Here is a 16,951-nt window from a genome sequence, read left to right as displayed (position 1 = left end):
TGCAAAGTAAGCGCTTTCATCATAAATAAAAATTCATTTGCTTTGGATGATACTTCTGCAAAACGCCTCTTTTTCACAGCTTGGATGGGCCGAATGTCAGCACAGTTACGGAAGAAAAGCACCAAACGAACCGATTTCCGTGTCAAAATCATGAACGAAATTCTGCTTGGGATTCAGGTCATTAAAATGTATGCATGGGAGAAATCCTTCGCCGAAATGGTCGATAAAATTCGAAAGTAAGTGACAGTTTAGATCATGACCGTCGTCTGCAACATTATTTGATCTCTCGAACACTTGAACATTGAAATATTTTTGCTCATTCAAATTTTAGGAAGGAAGTGGATGCTATTCGGTCATCTGCCTACATTCGGGCGACTATCAATTCATTCACAATGATATCAAAAGTGTCGATATTTCTGAGCTTGGTCTCATACGTTTACTTTGGCAATGTGATAACCGCACGAAAAGTGTTCATTGTTTCATCGTACTTCAATATTTTGAACGTTTCCATGGTTGCCTTCTGGCCAATTGTACTCACATATACGTAAGTAGCCTTTTGGAGTCTGATTTGCATTTTCATTGCAATATTCGATTCGTCTGTCGCTAACTTTTTTTCCATTCTGCTCCAGTGCTGAAGCATATGTCTCCGTGAGGCGTATTCAGGAGTTTCTGTTGCGGCCAGAGTCAAAGCATGCGGAAAAAGTATTGAAAAAGTTGAAAAACCACAAGAATGGACATTTGACAAATGGTGAACTCAAATCAAAATCAAATGATTTGGAGATGTTGGACAAAAATCGTCACCGTACAGACCCTGGAACAATCGCGGAGGAAGAAACATTGATCGCTGCCGATACTAACAAGTTGAACGAATCACCTTGTCGACGTGTTCAAAATATTGATGATCCAGACAAATTCATCCGATTGGTGAATGCGACGGCGGTATGGGAGCAAAGTGAAGGCCCACAGAAGAATGGAATATTCGATATGAACCTAGAGATTAAGCCAGGGCTATGTGCAGTTGTCGGACAAGTCGGTTCGAGCAAATCGACTTTATTGAATCTGATTCTGGGTGAATTGTCGTTGGACTCGGGCTCGATGACCATAAACGGTACGATAAGCTATGCATCGCAAGAGCCGTGGATATTCGAAGGCTCGGTTCGGAATAATATCGTGTTTGTGGAGGAGTTCGACGAGCAACGGTACAACAAGGTAGTGGAAGTGTGTGCATTGGAACGCGATTTCAAGCTGCTGCCCCAGGGAGACGCCACAATTGTCGGCGAACAAGGATCATCGCTCAGTGGTGGACAAAAGGCGCGTGTGAACTTGGCTCGAGCTATTTATAAACAATCAGATATTTATCTGCTCGACGATCCATTGTCAGCTATTGACACACATGTCGGAAAACATATCTTCGACAAATGCATCAAAGGATTTTTGTCCGATAAAATCTGCGTTCTCGTTACGCATCAATTGCAGTACTTAAGGAATGTGCAACATGTAGTTCTGTTGAACAAAGGCAAAGTAGAGGCACAAGGTCCCTTCCAAACACTGCAGAGATTCAGGAAAAAATCACTGGTTAACGCTCCTCCTCCCGAGCGTGAGGGTGGTGAAAAAGTTGTGGAAGCCTTTCCGACTCGGGTCAGTTCAATGCAATAGGAACTGGATTGAAACAACACATTTGTAGACAAAACAACACGTTTCATCAAATATTTTCCAATTTCAGATCCGCAAAAATTTATCCACATTATCATTCTTCAGTGAGGATGCTCTCAACGCTATACCAGATAAACGCAAGGAACGCCAATCGACTGGCAACATTAAATTCAGTACTTACAAAACATATTTCAAAGCCGCCCACAGTCGTTTCATCGTTACCACCATTTTTACTCTATTTATTGTGGCGCAATGTATATTGAGTGGTGCTGATTACTTTTTGGCGAAATGGTACATTTTTTTCTTCATCTCTTGATGACAACGAATCTCGTTTTTCCTTGAAAATTTTTCAATGAAAAATCTAATTAAATTCTTTCATTTTCCAGGGTTGATTGGGAGGAAAAAGTGACGAAAGCTCCGCTCGAAACGCCAAATAATTCAACTGACGAGCCTTTAGCAGAGAGACGTTCGAGCATACTTTCCGAAACGGTGGAAGAAAAACGTGAATTGCTCCTAATCATTTACACTGCTATCATTTTGCTGAGCACAATTTGTGTTTTATGCCGTTCATTCTCTTCCTTCCGAATGTGCCTGCGCATTTCGATCAATTTACACGACATAATTTTCCGAGGAATTACCCGAGCCAAGATGAGTTTCTTCAACAACAATCCCAGTGGACGAATTCTGAATCGATTCGCAAAAGATATTAGCAACGTTGACTCATCGCTGCCGAGTATTATGATTGATGTTTCGGATGTGAGTTGTATATTCAAAATTTTCTCCATCTTTATTAAACAACTTCAATATTCTTTTCTCGTTTTTCAGTGTTTTTTACAATACGTGGCAATTATTGTGATCAATGTAATCGTAAATCCCTGGATGTTGATACCAGCTGTTGTAATGACAATGCTTTTCTATTCAATTCGTCTCGCTTATTTGAATACCGGTCGCAGTTTTATGCGAATTGAAGCATTGAGTATGTTTTTGTTGTATATTTTCGAAATTTGATTTCATTTACTTCTTGTTTTCTTTCTTAATCGTTTGAATATTTAGAAAATTCATTTTTTTTTCACAAAATAAACTGACTAATGTCATGCGTTTCCAGGCCGCAGTCCAATTTTCTCGCATGTAAATGCAACGATCCAAGGTTCGTCCACAGTGCGTGCTTTCAACGCGGAAAAATTTCTAGAAAATGAATTCCATGAATTCCAAGATTTCAACACATCATGTTGGTATCTTTTCATTGGTGCGTCGCGGTGGTTCGCTTTTTGGCTGGATTTGGTGTGCCTTCTATATGTCATCGTCGTCACTTATAGTTTTCTGCTTTTTAGCAGTGGTAAGTGCATTCAAGGTCGGATTTAGAAATGAATTAAATTCACGTCATTATCAATTTTAGCTGAAGACAGTGGCAAAGTGGGTTTGGCAATAATGAGCAGCATCAATCTGATTGGACTTTGTCAATGGGGAATGCGTGTAAGTGCCGAGCTGGAAAATCAAATGACTTCCGTCGAACGAGTCGTTGAATATGCTGAATTGCCTTCGGAACCGCCACTGGAATCGAATGAAAAGAATGCACCACCGAAAGATTGGCCTTACTATGGAAACATCGAATTCAAGTCGCTGAGCATGCGATATGCAGAGAAAGGTGCTCGAACTCTACGAAATTTAAACTTCCGAATCAACGCTAAGGTAAAATTTGCAATGCTTTTTTTGATAAAAAAAACTGAATAGATTAAAATTCAAGCAAAAACTAAAATTTTATTTCTTTTCTCTGTTTTGCAGGAAAAAGTCGGTGTAGTTGGTCGAACGGGTGCTGGCAAAAGTTCGATAATCCAGTCTTTGTTCCGTTTGGCTCAGAACGAAGGTCAGATTTTGATCGATGGCGTTGATGTCGGTGTGATTGGGCTGCACGATTTGCGAAAAAAGATTTCGATCATTCCGCAAGAGGCGGTTCTATTCTCTGGAAGTCTTCGGTTCAACTTGGATCCATTCGCTGAGCGAAGCGACGACGAACTTTGGAACTCACTTGAGCAAGTCGAGTTGAAGTCAGAAATTTCATCAATGCCCGGTGGCCTCGACTGCAAAGTACTAGACGGTGGATCGAATTTCAGCGCTGGTCAACGTCAACTGCTGTGTTTGGCGCGAGCCATTCTACGAAACAACAAAATATTGATTCTCGACGAGGCGACGGCTAACGTTGATTCAGAAACCGATAAGTTGATCCAGAACACGATACGAAATAAGTTCGGTGACTGTACCGTTATAACGATAGCACATCGACTGCATACAGTCATGGACAGCGACAAGATACTGGTAATGGATGCGGGCGAAGTCGTTGAGTTTGACCATCCATTCGAGTTGATTCAAGACTCAGGCGGATTCTTCAAACGACTACTCGATCAAACTGACAGTTCCATGGTGACAGCGCTCACACTTGTCGCCAAGGAGGTAAGAGCTTTTGAATTTTAGTTGTGGATTTTTGTAAGATTTCTATGGAATTTGTTCTAAATGAATCCCCTTTGATAAAATTTTTAGAGCTACGATCGATGTAATGCAAAAGAGTGATAGACTCAAGAGGATGGACTAATTTCCACAGCTTAATAGCAGTTATGACTTCCTGAACATCCTTGAATAAAAAAAGTACAATAAAAGAAAAACAACAAAAGTGTATTTTTTTATTATGTAGTACTCAGTTGACGGCTCTTTTTGTTTACAAGTATGCGAAATGAATGTCACATTCGAGTATTTCCAGCTGATATCGTTATGGTGGTCGTGGTCGTTATCGGTGCGGATGTTTATTTACAACGAAACAGTCAAACAAAATACAAATAAACAAGTTGTGAGAAATCATAATCAAACAACGCTTTGTTATGACTCATGAATCATGTCTCAATAGTCCGGTTGGTCACAATTTTAAAATCGCATCACTCAAAAGCAGGAAAATTACTATTTCTACACTGTAGAGTATACAGATAAAACCATATAATGAAACCGACTCAATTGATAAAAACCTATGACAAAAAAAATCAACAGATAATTTTGATTACGTGACAACACGAACATTTATCGCATACGAAGCTGCAAAATCTGGAGTCAGCACCATCTTCATTTGAATAGGAGCTTTCTGAATTTCATTCTTCCGTTTTCAGAAGCTTCCGTTGGAAACTTAATTTCAATTTGAAAATCGCGATTTAAATGAATGCGAAAATTGTTCACCATATAAAAATTCCGAGTCTTGAAGTCTCTGTCGGGAGTCCCGACTCGGGACAATACTTTCAGGCTAGCTTTCAAAGAAGAAAACATTCTCAAGATAATACTTTATCATAATATTTTCTTTTCATCAATGATACAGCATCATCTTCTTTATCAATCAAAGTTCTATGGTGGAACATGGCTCATCGGATTCGGCCCAAAAGAAATTTGTTCGCTATAAAAAACCACTTTCTGATCATGAAAACTTGCAGTATTTCAGAAAACAGTGATAGCCATTTTTGAGAAGTGGCTTTTCATTCGAATCAAGTGCCGTTAATTCCGTAACAAAAGTTCAACGGCATACACTTCAAACCGCCATAAAAACCGTCAATAAATTATTTTTGACTTGGAAATGTTGTTTTAGATTTGCATCATTTCAAAATAATTGTTTACATTGTGAAATCGGTTGAATTGCACGAAGCGATTATAATCTCTTCAATTTGTCACCAATTTAATTTTAGTTCAAATGATAAACAGGTAAGCTTATGTGATAAGAGGAATTCAAGCAAGATTGTGCAAAATATCCTTGTATCATTGTTAGAAATGCTGATTTGCTCGGATCAAACATAAACTAAACACATGTTATTGTTTGGGACTAACAAAGCTTATCTAATCGCAATGAATTATTGTACGAAAAAAGAAACTTTAAACAAATGACGTCTGCATGCATCCTCAGTTACACAGTACGATTGTCAGCGTCAATTTTATCATAATTGAAATTAAGAAAGAACATGGTATTCTATATTTGTTTACTGTTTGCCTGTTTCATTCAAGTGATTAGGTATTTTAGGACAGAAAAAGAACAAAATCAACATTCATTAGATACACATACTGTCTTTGAGATAACACTTCAATTAAGTTGTAAAAACAGAAGAAATGTTTCGTTATCATTGTCAACTCAAGTCGTAAACCATCATAAACGTGATTGTTTTCACACGTTAAAGTGAAATATGGTTGTTGCTCCACAGATTTTTACTTACTGGTTCCGAGATTTTTTTCGAGAGTGAAACGTTTGAAGCTAAAATATCATAAAAATATTGAAATTCATCGTAGATTGGAGTTGAAAATAACAAAATCCACACGGTAAGTTCGAGCCTTGAATTTATTTTCATCTTTTTCTGGAAAAACAACGGGAGATTTTCAATTAGTTTCTAGGTTGATTTACATCGTTTACAGTTTTAAATCCTTTGTGTTGTTCAAATTCGGCTTTTTTTTGTTTTGAATTTTGGGTGTTACATTTTTTGCATTATTGAAATAAACTTACTGTTCATTGAATTGAACAGTGAAAGTCATTTCCGAGAAGCGGCATTTTCATTGAATGACGTTAATTCCATAATAGTTCAACGGAATATACTTCAAACCGCCATAAAAACCATCAACAAAGTATTTTTAACTTGGAAATGTGGTTTGAGATTTGTATCATTTCCAAAGTCTAAATGACCACAAGATCGCAATACCGCAATTAAATGACTATTTGTTTAAAAAAAAAATTAACAAAAGACAAAGTCTCAAGTTGAGATTCTCAACTTAATGAAATGAGATAATCTTATAATTTACCAAAAGTTCAAACATTTTGTATTTTTGTATCGAATGCTTCGCAGGGTTGAAGGGTTAAAAGAGCAAAAAAATGTTGATTCTTCGGCAAAAAACGCTTAAACCAAAATGCGAATTCCGAGCAAAAAATATTAATTTCCATCTAATTGTTGATTCATTGCATATATTTCATAGCCAGTGATTATAACCCACAAACGAATATCGCCAATGTTCAGTACTTTAGGTCAAAAACACACTTTAAATAACGAAATTCGTTGAACAAGTCTACAAAGTATCGCAAAACATCAGAGTGCGACATTGCCAATCTGGTAAAGGTCGATTTTTTTAATAACACTAGCAAATTACCGGCAAATTGTAGCTACGCGAAACGATGTTCTACTATTTGTTTCGTGTCGTCATCACTGCGATGGTATGAGAGGCGTTTTTTTCGTATTGACATGTGCGTCGAAAACGAGTTTTAAATTTTGCTCACTTAACAGTGTTTCTCTCTCGCTCTTTGATTCTCATTCCGCTTCTCTGTATGATGACAAAAAATATGCTCTCGGCGAACAAAACATGTGCTTAGTCAGTGTATTGACTAGTTGAATCAACTAGTGATTGATAGTGTATGTCGTATGCGAGTATTTATAATGAATTGAACGGTTGTTTCCTCTCATTTTCGAATTGAAAACACGTGATCGCAAGCAAAAGAGCGAGAATGTGCGAGTGTACAATGTTCATCGTTTGCATTTTGCCGTTCTACGATCTCCGGTCGATAGCCAGTTGTAAGTCGACGGAGCACCAGACTGAAATAGTTTTTGTGCTCAGCGAATGTGATAATAAAAGAATGCGCTGATTGTTTTGTTCAAGTCGTCAGCTGTTATTCATTCTAGTTTCATAAAAACGATAGTAAAAACAGGGCTGCGATTCAGTGAAAGAGCTGCATTGAGAAGTGAAACTAAAAGATTTGTTCAGTGGTTTACGTATTGAAACGAAATGAAATAGGTGAATAGTTCTAAAATTTGATTCAAATTATAGTAAGAGAAGCAGAAAAAGGAGTGACAATTTGGAATTCTACTTGAATCCAGTTCAGAGTTTTGAATTCTTGGTTGAAATAAGCTAATTGTGAATTCTGTTTAAAATCAACGCACTTTATCATAATTTTCGCGAAGTTTTTTTTTTCTTTCAATAATCAAACCAAACGATACATTGACAATATCCATTGGAAATAAAAAGAAAATCAACTTGTTGGACGAAAAAAAAAATTGAGGAAAAAAAAGAAAGAAAAAATCAATGAAGCACAAAGAAATTAGCGTAGTACTAATTAAGTCGTTGTTTCTGTGCTCAAATTCATTCTGTGTCAACGGTTTATCGATTCTATCGTGATTCGCAACAGAGAAACTTCAACGGATGTTCATGTGATGTTCCATAAAGCAAAACAACTTTTGAGCTGCTTTGATTCGGTTGTTAAGCGTATGTGTGTAAATGCGCAACACTTGAAACTTTAGTATTAAATACAACACAAAAACTGTTTGTAGAAATTCCGAAATTGAATGAAATAGAATGAATTAATGGGTTATTTGTTTTCTGATTCACTGTGAAAAATGTGTAACATCAAATCAAAGTAGATAAAAAAAGATCAGAATACTCAGAATATGCGATCAATTGTGAAACAGACGATTGAGTGAAGTGTCCGAGCGCGTGTCAGCATCACAATTCATTAGTCATGGCTTTAATTTCAATTGCTCCGTACAATTGAGCTGATTGTTTTGTTGACGCGAATCGTTGGCCATATGAACGGGGAACGGAATCAATTTTCTGTAGTTAAACTACACAGTGGTTTACATTTATGTTATGGAATTGTGTTTTTGATTGATTGTGTGTGTGACAAGTTTTGAATAAGTCAGAGAGTATCACTCAACTTATCAAAGTTGATGATTTTTTTTTTCCACGAGAAGAGGAATACTTTATGGTATTGTTCATCGTTTAAGTTTCATATTTTCTTATTGCGTAAAAGAAAGTTTCATTTTTTATCTTTTTGAGCATCAAAATTGTGTATCTGAAGAAAAAAATGTTTTTACCTAGAAAAATCGTTGAAAAATCTTCTTTTTCCTCTAAAAATTCTTTTTCTTGCTTCTTTTTTACGGCCAAATTATGTTTTTATTATTATATTTTGACGAGCTTAAAAGAAATTTTGGTTCTAATCCAGAACCACCTTGTGCCAAAGTACAAAATTGGCGCAACGGAGACGAATTTTCAGGTTTTTGTGTCTGATCTCAAATGTGAATGTCATGCAAATGAATGCGCATATTAAATTGTACATTTGTGTGAAGAAGAAATGTGAGACAGTAGTTCAATGAACCGTTGATGTCGCAGCGCGGGAAAAAACATTTTGTTCAAGATTAAATATCAATGTTTGTCCAAGTGTAATGCACAAAAATTAAAACAACTCATTGGTTACAGTGAGGATGATTGATCGATGCAATAACAACCGACCTTCATGAACGAAAATTAATGATTTTCAATTGCAGAAGAGATAGAAAATGTCTCGGATAATCAAAATTACGTTCAATTTCGAAGCAGAAAAAAACGGATTCTTCGATAGAAGATTGTCTTTACCTAATGTATCAATTTTGGTTGAGCTGCTTTGATTCGGTTGTGAAAAACATTGCTGAGAAAAAGTCAAAAACGTTTTTCTCTGGAATATTGAATTCGTTGCTCACGCCTGCTGTCGTCGGCTATGATACCAAAAAATCACACCGAAAAAGTACCGCCAAATATAAAATAGGAAAAATCACCAATACCGAAAATTGTAACTCAATAAAAATCTGTGCGGTGCTTGAGAAATCACGCAATTTAATCAAATGTTGTAATCACAAATTGTAAGCTCGACGCGTGGCTATGATCGGATAGACAACCGAACACCGAAATTGGCCACAGGACAGATCGAGTTTGATAAACAGATTGATTCGGATGGCATTGTGTCTGAGCTGCTCAGACTGATTAATAAGAGTATGCGCTGATTTCTCGATTTTATTGGGTATTTTGTGCGATATCATTTATTACTGAGCAATTGAAATTAGTTTTAAATCGGTTCGATTCAAGTGAAATCAAAAGCAATACCCGAGAAACATTCGCGGATTCCTGATTTGCGATAATTTTTTTTGAATAGCCATAGATTACTACTTGAAGCCAACTCCACAATGAAATAATACTGATAAGAAAACTAAAGACCAACAAAAGTAATATTCAAGTACTTGTGACAAAGCTAGATCTTAACGGCCGAGAAAAAAAAATTGAAATGAGCAATCTGAACCGAGAGAAATGAGCAATCTTGCAAGATCATGATCTGAACATGGAACAAATCTTCAATTTCTTATTAAAAATCAAATTGAGGTTGCATCACAATTAACGAGTAGTGCATTGTTCAAGCTTGGCAATATCTTCGCCTCCAACTGTCGTCGCTGAAGGCAGAAATCTAAATCTAGTGATTTGATTGCTAAAGCAAGGCTATTCTTGATAAATCTGCAATAATTCCCGTATAAAATATAATGTTGACAAACATATATGATAAGCCAACCAAAGCCAACTATTCGCATTGAGATTGAATGCCGGTTGAAGAATGAATCGTCATTCGACTTAGCTCGATTGACTCGCAATATCCACTCGATGATTCAATATTCTATTTTGATTTAATAGAAGCAAAAACAATCGCCGCTGAAAACGAAAGTCGGAAAATACGCAGAATAAATGCGAAGCGAATAAAAACAATAGGAGCAAATTGTTGAGTGTCGATAAGCAAAACGCTCTTAACGTGCCAATTGGCATATTAAGATACGCGCGTCCGTGTGTATGTTAAAAATGAGGAAAAAGACCAAAAAATTCAATAAAATAGAGAATGATAAGCGGCAAGATACGATAAAAGATAGCCGGTAAATAGCAAGCGTCGCGACTACAAATGCCTGTGCACAACAACCTGTGATCAGTCTGACAAAGAACACGCTACCGAGTGCTACACAGTTAACGGTTAGTCCAAGTTTCGATTTGGTTTTTGTTTTATTTCACTTAATTGAATTGCAAAGTTAAAAAAAAACAGTAACGAGTTGGACGATTGAATTTATCGCCGACATTACTTCAACACCTTTAACTACCCTTTGAGGTCAAGTGCCCAGTTAAATTGTCTAAGTGCCTCACGTAGAACAAAGGTTTTATCTTTATTTTGTGCTATTCTCTTTTGTGTTTGATTTAGTAAAACCGACTAATGCATGATTTGAAGTGAATGTGAAATTTCTTCAAATTGGACGCAAAATTCTAGAATAGCAGTTGCCATTTCAACTCAGTCGATTTTTAAATAGAAGAAAGTTTAATTTATTTTTGAACAATCGCAATGAGAATTTGAAGACGAAAATCTTTTTTTGTAGAAAAATTTCGGTGTTTTTGTATATTTTGCTGATTTTGTGCACAAATCACAATGGGTGCACAAAAAATATTTGTCGAATGATGGAAGTCGTTTTTCAAAGTTGCGAACGAGACTGAAAAATGAATTTTTGGCCCCAGTTTTGTTTAAAAAATCACTTTTCCGTTCATTTCATTAAGAATTTGTCCGAAAATGGGAAGAAAATGAAATGTTCCGTCCAAGAGCTGAAGGAATTTCAAGATTGCTACTAAAAATGACGAAAATTCGAATCATTTCATTCAACCATCGTCTTTGAACGTTATTAAATACTTTCTTATAGTGGAAATTTGCTTGGATTTCATTCAATTTGAGGAAATGAGCAATAATTTATTGAAGTATCATCGGTTTTTTGAGTAAGAAAGTTTTTGTATTTGAATCAAGAAGAAATAAATAAAGCGATTTATTCGTTCAAAAATCATGTTCAGCTTCGAACGTGTCTTTTAAGTTTTAACGAAACCGTAATAGATATTAAAAGAATATTTTTCGTTCCCAAAGAAAAATTCATCGAGAAAAAATCAATTAGAAATGTTCAACGAATCCCTATCATCTGCTTCAACAAAACAGAAAAAAACATTCCGCTTGAAGTAACAAAGTAGCGTTAATTAATTTTCAATTCATTGAATTGTCTCATTTGAAGTTGTCAGTTCGACGAGTGAATTCTGTCGGTGCAAACAAGTGGTTGTGTCAAAAAGCCGGTTGATCTATTAATAATTCATACATTTGTGAGGTGTGAATGTGAATGTGAATTGAAACCTCTAAGCATGCTATGAAATCGACGATAAGCACAGACTGTATATTGACGACCGTACACACAGCGTCTGTATATTTCCATCGTTCAGCATTTGGCATGTGTTCAATGAAATTCACAATGAAACACAGTATAATGAAGTATAAACAAGTTGCGGTAGTCAAAAAAAAACGTTGGTATGCGACTGAATTTCACCATATTGCGTGAGCACATAGTACAAGCTTCGTACGTCACATGTTTGAGTATGGGAATTTGGATTTCAAAATGAATGCTTCAGTCTCTCGGCAGCATGTTTAGTGTGTACATGTATACTGAAAAGCCGGCCTTTGACATTTTTAATAGTGAAGTTTTTCTGTTTAATTTATGGCATACTGCCATTTGGAGTTGATTATTTTTAAAGCATCAGCTGATTTGTACGATAAAATCGGCGTGAATAGCGTACAAGTGGAGGCTAGAGTGATTGAGAGTGATTTTTAGCAAATTCAAGGGAAAAGTCGATGTATTTTCTAGAAGAAATAAAATCGATTTTTTTTTATTGCTGAACAGAAATGGTGCGTGCGTCATCAGCTGCCAAAAGCTGTTGATTTACGATAACATTATTGATTTTTGGATATAAAATGAGGTTCTCGTGTGTATCCCATGACCTTTTTTCGTGACAAACATTAGAATTGAACTAAAATCAAAAATCAAACCATTCGTGAATGAAAAAAATTTCATTCTCGTTTGACTAATCGGAAAGAGTTTTAATCGTTTGACTAAGTTCATCAATTAATATAATAACAATTTAGAACTATCCGAAATTTTAATTCGAAATATCGTTACTAGAAAAGTTTATCAAAACCAAAATTCTATAAGTGAAATCAATGAAAGTATCTTCTTAAAAGTTCCAATGGTTCTCAACATTTTTCCTTCTGTGATTGAAACAAAGCAAACATTTTTTTTTAGGGCCTTTATACAAGCCGTTTGACTCTTCTATTTATTTGTTTCTCCCTTCGTTCATGGAATTAATTGATTCTTTCCTCGTTTTATACCAGTCGGCAATCCGTGAATTCAGCTTCAATCCTGTTGAGCTTAAATGATTTTATTAGGAGCAAGTGATACACATTTTTTTCAAATAATATTGGAGTCTACTCATAATGGTAAATAATGATGCGGCATAAGCCATTCATGGAATTGATAAAAAACGAATTTTCAACGAAATTTTTGCGTATGATTGGAGTTTCGAGTCTATCTGAGTTATGTCATTCGAACCAATGTGAAATATTAGATTACGTTTCGGCGGAAAAATGAAATATTTTCCGAATAAAGTTTTCAGCGATAATTGAACGGATACCGCATTGTGAACGTCATTTAGATAACGAATGTTATCCGTTACAAATTAAATGATTGCACACGCTCAGCCTGCTTGATTTGAATATATAATGCAATCAAATTCCAGAAAATTGCCCGACTGGAACGTGAAACGTTTAAGACAATAAAAACAGATGATTCTTTTTGATTGAAAAAAGGAAATTCTCACAGTTTTCTCCTTTTTAAAAACCGTTTTTCGTTTGAAAGGTTATAAATTTTCGACTCGAAAAATTATTTCAAAAGAGGAGAAAAAAATCTTAATGTCGAAAGTATTTCCATATTCCAATAATCAATTTCTGACTTGTCAACTTTCTAAACCTTTTTTTCCCTCATAAAATTGAAGCAATCGTACAAACTCTAAAAAATATCGTGATTAAATTTAAAGTGTTTCTTCTTGTTTGTCTTTTCTTAATTTAGTGATTCTTGATTCAATGTGCCATAGACTGACATACGGTTTTTTAATTGAGTTGATTGACATTTTATTTGTCGTGATATTGATTATTGATCAAATCAACAGCAAAAAAAAGTGTGAGAGAGAAACAGACGTGAATTTGAAGTGAATTGATCGCTAAAAAATTGCTCTATCAAGCGAATAAAGATGTTTCAAAACAATCTTATCAATTACAAATGCATTATCGGCGACGGCAATTGCGGTTTGTTTCATAAAATTAGCTTAATTGAATAGGAAATTTTTTACACGACATTCGATTTAGAGCTAGAGAGCTAGAGTTAGAGTAAATATTTAGATGAGTTTGAATGAACAATTAAAAAAACGGGATAAATTCAAAGAGGTCAGAACGATGGTAAATAAGAATTGAACTACAGTAGAAAGGAAGAATAGTAGTAATTACTGCAAAAAATTATGATCAATGATGGAAAAAGGAACGAAGAATTCTTCAATTCAAATTGAGGAAAGATAGCTACAATTTGGAAACAATTTCTAAATTTCAACAGACGACGATGTAAACATCCTGAAAATTGTATTGTGAATCTAACTTAAATCATGAATCACACAAAATTTCCACTCGTTCCCTATGGAATTGAATTTCGCACACAAACTGAACATTTTTTTTTGCAATATCATCAAAAGTCTGAAAACAAACAAAAACAAAAGGCGCGACAAAAAAGCATAAACACGACGTTTCTTCCTTTCATTCTTTTTCGTTTGATTTCCCCGCTTGCAGCTATAAATACACTTCGAATCGGTTGTCTGTTGTTGTCGTTCACAGTGTATTTGACAAAGTACTTAAGACGGTGTGTGTTGAGTATAGTTGAATGATTGGTTTCCTCATCGGTTTGACGTATCAAAGTGACAGTTGGCACAGAAATCAACTGACATCCAAAACAATGCAACTCTTGCCAGAAAATAAAAATTCCGCAGAAAAAATGACTTAATTTTTGTGTATTGATTTCAGTGTGAACGAGACGGTGGTCGACAATCGGAAGTCAATTAAATGTAGATTAAGTGAGACCCCGTGATTTAACCGCAGTACGTGTATTATTCGCATATAAACTAGTCAATAGAAGAAATTAGATAAACAATAATGAATCGTAACAAAGAACACAAATCACGGGAGCCGAACCCAATATCAAAGGCATCGATTTTCTCAAAATTAACATTTTGGTGAGTCAATTTTTTTTTTATCATTTCGTTATACAGTCAGTGGCTCAATAGCAAGTAATGAATTTATATTTTGTTTGTTCAGGTGGTTGAAACCGATGTTTGCGATCGGTATGAAACGTGCAATCGAAGAAGATGACATTTATGCCGTCACAAACAGCATGCGAAGTGATCAAAATACGGAACAATTCGCAAAATTATGGGAATTGGAGTTGACGAAAAAGAATCCAAGCATATTACGCGTTATGCTCAAAATACATGGTTTCAAAGTACTTACATTTGGCCTTTTATTCTCCATTGGAGAGACATTAGCTAGGTAAGGATTGTATGTATTATTTGTTGACTCTTGGTATTGGTAGTTGGTGCATAAAAATCGAGATTTTGAATGACGGTAGTGAACGTTTTGTCAGTCAATTCGATTTCAATTCTCATTTAATGAACAAATTGTTCGGTTTTTTCATTCAAAAATCGACTTTTTGCACAATTTATCGATTTTCCCTGAACAACATCGAAGATTAGTTCCACAAAATGTCTAATTTGAATTCAATTTTGAACAAAACTTGTCAAATTGAATTTTTATCAAACTTTAACTTTTAATCAAAGACTTTTGATTTTAAGTTTTTCAATTTTTCATCGGAAACTGGACACTTTAATAAAGAAAAAATTTACGTTTCAGATTAATTCAGCCAATTTGCCTGGGCGGTTTGGTTAGCTATTTTGCTCGAAATGACTCAATGAAAGTTACAGTAAACGATGCGTATTGGTATGCATCGGGAATCGTACTGTCGACCGCCTTTATGATTGTTACATTTCATCCGTTCATTTTGTACATATTTAAAACTTCATGCAAGGTGCGAGTGGCGTGTAGTGGATTAATTTATCAGAAAGCATTGCGTCTGATGAAATCATCGGCTGAAGAAGGTCAAAATGGTAAAATTATTAATTTACTCTCGAGTGATCTGGCCAAGTTCGACATCGGCTTGGCGTTTTTACATGACGTTTGGAAAGGGCCTCTGGAGGCATTGGTGTTCTTTGTTGTAATTTACATGGAAATTGGTCCCGCCGCCATTGCTGGTATGGCGTTTCTGGCCAGTTTTATCCCACTACAAGGTGAGCTCATAGCACATTCAACTTAAAAACTTTTTCAACAACTAGAAACATTCTTTGGTTTAAGAGAAAAGTTGATTTTTTTTTCCGGTTAAGAAGGAAAATTGAACCAAAAAATGAAAATAACCGAAGAATTGATGAAGTGTTAAAATAAGTCTAATTCTAAACAAAAGCGTCTTTTCCACAGCTTGGATCGGCCGAAGATCAGCAACGTTACGAATGAGAAACACCATACGTACCGATTTCCGTGTCAAAATCATGAACGAAATTCTGCTTGGGATTCAAGTCATTAAAATGTATGCATGGGAGAAATCCTTCGCCAAAATGGTCGATCAAATTCGAAAGTGAGTGACAGAGCTGTGACTAATTAATTATAATTGATCGTTTGCAACATTGTGATCTAAATTTAAACACGAACAATTGAACATTGGTAATGAAAATGAACACTAAAACATTTCTTTCATTCGAATTGTAGGAAGGAAGTGGATGTTATTCGATCGATTGCCTACATTCGGGCGACTATTAATTCGTTCACGATGATATCAAAAGTGTCAATATTTTTGAGCTTGGTCTCGTACGTTTACTTTGACAATGTGATAACCGCACGAAAAGTGTTCATTGTTTCATCGTATTTCAATATTTTGAACCTATCCATGGTTTACTTCTGGCCAGTTGCACTAACGCACACGTAAGTAGCATTCATAAAATCTCATTCGGTTGTCTTAAAATATTTTTGTCAAGTTAGTCAAATAGCATCAAACTAATAAATTCATCAATTCAACCGTTTTTATCTCATTTCAGTGCCGAAGCTTTCATATCAGTGAAACGTGTTCAGGAGTTTCTGTTACGGCCAGAGTCTAAGCGTGTAGAAAAAGTGTCTAAAAAGTTTAAAAACCACAAGAATGGAAATGTAACAAATGGTGAACTAAAATCAAAATCAAATGATTTGGCGATGTTCGATAAAAATCATCACAAAAATTCTGGTACCATCACGGATCAAGAGAATGGAATTGCCGCAATTGCATATACGGAAAAGTTAAACGAATCACCTTGCCGACGTGTTCAAAATGTCGATGACCCAGACAAATGTATCCGGTTCGCGAATGCGACGGCGATGTGGGAGCGAAGTGAAAGCACTAAAATGAATGGAATATTCGACATGAGCCTAGAGATAAAGCCAGGGTTATGTGCAGTTGTCGGACAAGTTGGTTCGAGCAAATCGACTTTATTG

General features: G+C 35.6%; 2 protein-coding genes across 2 annotated transcripts; both read left to right on the top strand.

Moving 5' to 3' along the window:
- The first annotated feature begins 6 nt into the window (after positions 1–6).
- On the top strand, positions 7–4,318 carry LOC129580154 (ATP-binding cassette sub-family C member 4-like). The gene is made up of 10 exons (XM_055470358.1): positions 7–236; positions 332–544; positions 630–1,638; positions 1,724–1,944; positions 2,040–2,409; positions 2,479–2,629; positions 2,759–2,989; positions 3,050–3,342; positions 3,436–4,101; positions 4,189–4,318. Exons 1-10 carry the CDS (start codon positions 85–87, stop codon positions 4,216–4,218), a joined length of 3,336 nt encoding a protein of 1,111 aa, XP_055326333.1. The 5' UTR covers positions 7–84; the 3' UTR covers positions 4,219–4,318.
- Positions 4,319–10,502: 6,184 nt separating this feature from the next.
- LOC129580155 (ATP-binding cassette sub-family C member 4-like) lies at positions 10,503–16,945 on the top strand (the record flags this gene model as incomplete). Its single annotated transcript, XM_055470359.1, has 7 exons — positions 10,503–10,643; positions 14,408–14,616; positions 14,699–14,929; positions 15,290–15,723; positions 15,908–16,064; positions 16,196–16,408; positions 16,522–16,945. Coding segments are annotated over exons 2-7 (1,539 nt in total), but the record flags the coding sequence as incomplete, so codon positions are not given.
- Between the last annotated feature and the right edge of the window lie 6 nt (positions 16,946–16,951).

The sequence above is a fragment of the Sitodiplosis mosellana genome, unplaced genomic scaffold (assembly GCF_009176505.1).
Source record: "Sitodiplosis mosellana isolate CC-2019 unplaced genomic scaffold, AAFC_SMos_1.0 Smas_scaffold_7127, whole genome shotgun sequence".
Classification (NCBI taxonomy): Eukaryota; Metazoa; Arthropoda; class Insecta; order Diptera; family Cecidomyiidae; genus Sitodiplosis; species Sitodiplosis mosellana.
This window is presented reverse-complemented; position numbering and strand designations above follow the sequence as displayed.